At 59.8% G+C, this 3,793-nt stretch overlaps 1 protein-coding gene across 1 annotated transcript; it reads left to right on the forward strand.

Annotated features, from left to right (window-relative positions):
• The first annotated feature begins 30 nt into the window (after positions 1–30).
• LOC113203185 (angiotensin-converting enzyme-like) lies at positions 31–3,334 on the forward strand. The gene is made up of 9 exons (XM_052269988.1): positions 31–197; positions 292–589; positions 707–1,313; positions 1,459–1,556; positions 1,646–1,940; positions 2,026–2,163; positions 2,251–2,455; positions 2,558–2,701; positions 3,033–3,334. The coding sequence occupies exons 2-9, from the start codon at positions 293–295 to the stop codon at positions 3,259–3,261; spliced, it is 2,013 nt and encodes a 670-aa protein (XP_052125948.1). The 5' UTR covers positions 31–197; position 292; the 3' UTR covers positions 3,262–3,334.
• The last annotated feature ends 459 nt before the right edge of the window (positions 3,335–3,793 follow it).

The raw sequence follows: 3,793 nt of genomic DNA on the forward strand, positions 1-3,793 counted from the left end.
AGTCGCGCCGGGCACGGCAAGTGCTAAACGGTTCAGCGTATTCAGTATCTCTGGGTCGGGGAGAGACGGCCGCCGGCGATAAGCTGACGAAAGGTAGTTGGTATGTAATCAACACTAGTCCTGCGAGAGATAACAGCCGGGGCTCGCTTATTCGGACGGACCACTCCATACCGCAACGAGTCGAGGAGCGACGCGAGGTGAGTGGTTTACTTTTGCAACGATTTCCTTAAAGGCGTCGCTCTGTTGCTATTAAGAAGGGCGCGCGCGCCGCGGTCCCTGACTCTATTGCAGGATGAGGGTGGCTGTCGTCCTCCTAGCTGTGCTGTGCATCGGGGGTGCGACGGCGCGATGTCTTCGTGGTGGCGTGGACCGCCTGGGCCGCGTCTCCGTCGTGTCCGCGAGGCCCGCGAGGTCCGCGCCCAACGCCACCGCGTCCGTGGGCAAGGACGCGGCCATCACGGAGCTCAAACTGAGGCAGTACCTCGCGGCCGAGTACGAGCAGCAAGCCACCTACCACTGTAACAAGGTCAACGAGGCCGACTGGAACTACAATGTAGACCTCCTCAACCCCGACACCACAGCCAAAAAAGTGAGTTGAAAGGGCGCGCTGGCGCTGCCGTGGAGTTGAGTAATGGGTTGCCCACCTCCCGGGCGCCCACAAGAGGCGGACGTCCTTCGGACTCACTACTTGAGCTTCCTCCCCCAGAATGCGGCCACTTCGGCCATGGCCAGCTTCACGAGGAAGTCTTGGGAAGTATACTTCAAGGACCTGGACGCGTCCAAGATCAAGGACAGCCAGCTCCGACGGCAGGTTCATTTCCTCCAGTCGTTGGGCACGGCGGCGCTGTCGGACGAGGAGTTCCAGCAGCTCAACACGCACCTGAATAGCATGCAGACCACGTACGGCACGGCCAAGGTGTGCCCCTACACGAATCAGCAGTGCGCCCTGGAGACTGAGGGCCTGGACCTCGACCCCGGCGTCGAGGAGATCATCACGACCAGCCAGGACTACGACGAGCTGACGTACATCTGGAAGGCGTGGCACGACGCCTCGGGCAAGAAGATGCGCAGCGACTACAAGGAGTACGTGGCGCTGTCCAACAAGGCCGCCACGGCCAACGGTTTCGCCGACATGGGCGCGATGTGGCAGGGGACGTACGAAGTAGACGAGTTCCAGAAAACCATCGATGAGCTGTGGGCCGAGGTGCAGCCCCTGTACGCCGCGCTGCACAAGTACACCCTGAACAAGCTGCGCGGGCGCTACCCGGACCATATCGGAGCGAACGACACGCTGATCCCGGGCCACATACTCGGTGCGTCTGAGCTGAAGGAGGGCCCTGCTACCCTGCTCACGGGCGTCTCGTCTCATCTCCCTCAGAAATAGCGTGCGAATGGGAGTCTCCACCTGCACGCGTAGTCGACGTTTACCACCATTGTTTTTCATTTTTGTTATTTTAGGCAACATGTGGGGCCAGACTTGGATCAACTTGTACGATCTGCTAAAGCCGTACCCCAACGCCTCCTCCTACGACGTGACCAACGCGCTCCGGCAGCAGGTGCGCCCGCACACTCCGATACAGGCCAATGGGCAGTCGCTGCACTGCGACGCCGCACTAAACCTGCTCTCTCTTCTGTCTGCTCGCAGGCATTCGACGCCAAGAAGATGTTCAAGTACGCCGACGACTTCTACCAGTCCATGGGCCTGCTCTCCAACGAGATGTGCTACGGGCCAAAGGCCATGATCGAAAAGCCCGTGGGCAGGGAGGTGACGTGCCACGCCTCGGCCTGGGACTTCTGCGACGGACAGGACTTCCGGATAAAGATGTGCACCAAGATCAACCAGGACGACTTCCGCACCATCCACCACGAGATGGGCCACATTCAGTACTACCAGCAGTACGCGCACCTTCCCTACGTGCTGCGGGACGGCGCCAACCCGGGTTCGTAGTACATAAAGGCGGACGTACCACAGTCGGGTGGTTGAAAAGGGTTTGTGAAAGTCGTCCGTGGGTTCTCTCACGTTAGGCTTCCACGAGGCCATCGGTGACACCATCGCCCTCTCGGTGGACACCCCCAAACACCTCGAGACGGTGAAGCTGCTCACGGGCTACGACGACACCAAAGAGAGCCGCATTAACGCTCTCATGAAGATGGCGCTGGAAAAGGAAAGAGCTCAAATTTGACAACCACAAATAAGACTGGAAACAAATCGAAAATAAATCAATAATTGACGGTCATGTTGCGGCTTGCAGGTGGCGTTCTTACCGTTCGGGCTACTGGTGGACCTGTGGCGCTGGGACGTGTTCGCCGGCCGGGTGAAGGAGTCTGAGTGGAACAAGCACTGGTGGGACCTCAAGGCCAAGTACCAGCTGGTGAGCCCGCCTGTAACCCGCTCCGAAGATGACTTCGACCCCGGCGCCAAGTACCACGTCCCCGCCGACTCCAAGTACATCTCGTAAGTCGGGGACGTGTGCACAGCACTGGTCGCTCTCTCTCTCTCTCTCTCTCTCCCTCTCAGCATGAAGGATATGTATCTCTCTCTTCCTGCCTTCCTCAGGTACTTCCTGGCCAACATCCTGCAGTTCCAGTTCTACCGCGCGCTGTGCATCGAGGCCGGCCAATACACGCCAGACGACCCGAAGAGCGAGCCGCTGCACGCGTGCGACTTCTTCGAGAGCAAGGCGGCGGGCGCCAAGCTCGCGTACGTCTACAATGGCGTCGGGAGTGGGGGGGGGGGGCTTAGGGACGCGTTTCCTCCTCCTGGCTGCTGCACTCGCGCGTCTTATCGATTGGCGGCGAGCTGCACACCGGACAACCGGAGATAACCGACACGTCGACGTCAGTCACGCAAAAGTACAGGCGCGGTTGTTAAAGGCCCCGGCTGACAGGGGGTGACGCACTGTCGGTTGCCAACATACACGGGGTTATCTAACGCAAATCGCATTCCTTTCAAGCGGCTCACTAGAGACGTTAGCAACCCCCCCCCCCGTCCTAAAGTGCGCCTGCGAATGTACCACTGTCTTGTTCCGCAGGGCCGGTCTATCGCTGGGCGCGTCCGTGCACTGGAAGGACACGCTGCTCGTCATGACGAACGGCACCGAGATGAACGGGAAGGCGCTGCTCGAGTACTTTGCGCCGCTCTACGAGTTCCTCCTCGAGGCCAACGGCGACAAGCCGGGCACCTCGGGCACCTCCAGCGCCACGGGCTTCCTGGTGCTGTCCGTGCTCGCCCCCGTCGGGCTGATGCTGCTCGTGAGGTAGCGAGGCGGAGCGCGCCGCCGTCGGGCTGACGAGGGCGGAGCGGGTGTTGTAAATAAAGCGACAACTCGGCGCACATCTGCGTGTCTGTTTCCCATCATCATGCGTCCACGCCGCTCAGAGTATAGAAACGAGTCTGAATCCACATCTGGGGGTGGACCACTTGGATGTGCCATGTACACACTAAAACTATTCCAAAAACATTCCAGCGCATTCCAGCTATTCAAAGAGTATTCCAGATATTTCACTTAAATTTCCCGATATTCCAAAAGTATTCCAGATATTCCATGTACACCAAAAAATCTGAGTGGTCGACCCCGCGATCCACATCGACGTGACTTCAGAGCAGCTGATTGTCATTGCCGAGGAGGTGGGGAGGTTTGGGGAAGGGGAGGCCCCCCGGGGGCCTGTCCCGGCTGGCTCCTACAGGATGCTGCTGCTGCCGCCACTGCTGCTGACGTGCGAGTGAGCGAGAGTGAGCGAGCGTGGCGGTGCCCGTGAGCGCCGCCCTCATATCCCGGACGCGGCCCCGGCG

The sequence above is a fragment of the Frankliniella occidentalis genome, unplaced genomic scaffold (genome assembly GCF_000697945.3).
Source record: "Frankliniella occidentalis isolate FOCC.00 unplaced genomic scaffold, Focc_3.1 Scaffold107, whole genome shotgun sequence".
Lineage (NCBI taxonomy): Eukaryota > Metazoa > Arthropoda > Insecta > Thysanoptera > Thripidae > Frankliniella > Frankliniella occidentalis.

What these genes read in the sequence shown, in the direction of transcription:
- LOC113203185 (XM_052269988.1), top strand. Translation starts at nt 293, where the DNA reads ATGAGGGTGGCTGTCGTCCTCCTAGCTGTGCTGTGCATCGGGGGTGCG. An exon ending in GATCCCGGGCCACATACTCG is followed by an intron (nt 1,314 to 1,458) that starts GTGCGTCTGAGC and finishes TTGTTATTTTAG; the next exon opens with GCAACATGTGGGGCCAGACT. An exon ending in GCGGCGGGCGCCAAGCTCGC is followed by an intron (nt 2,702 to 3,032) that starts GTACGTCTACAA and finishes CTTGTTCCGCAG; the next exon opens with GGCCGGTCTATCGCTGGGCG.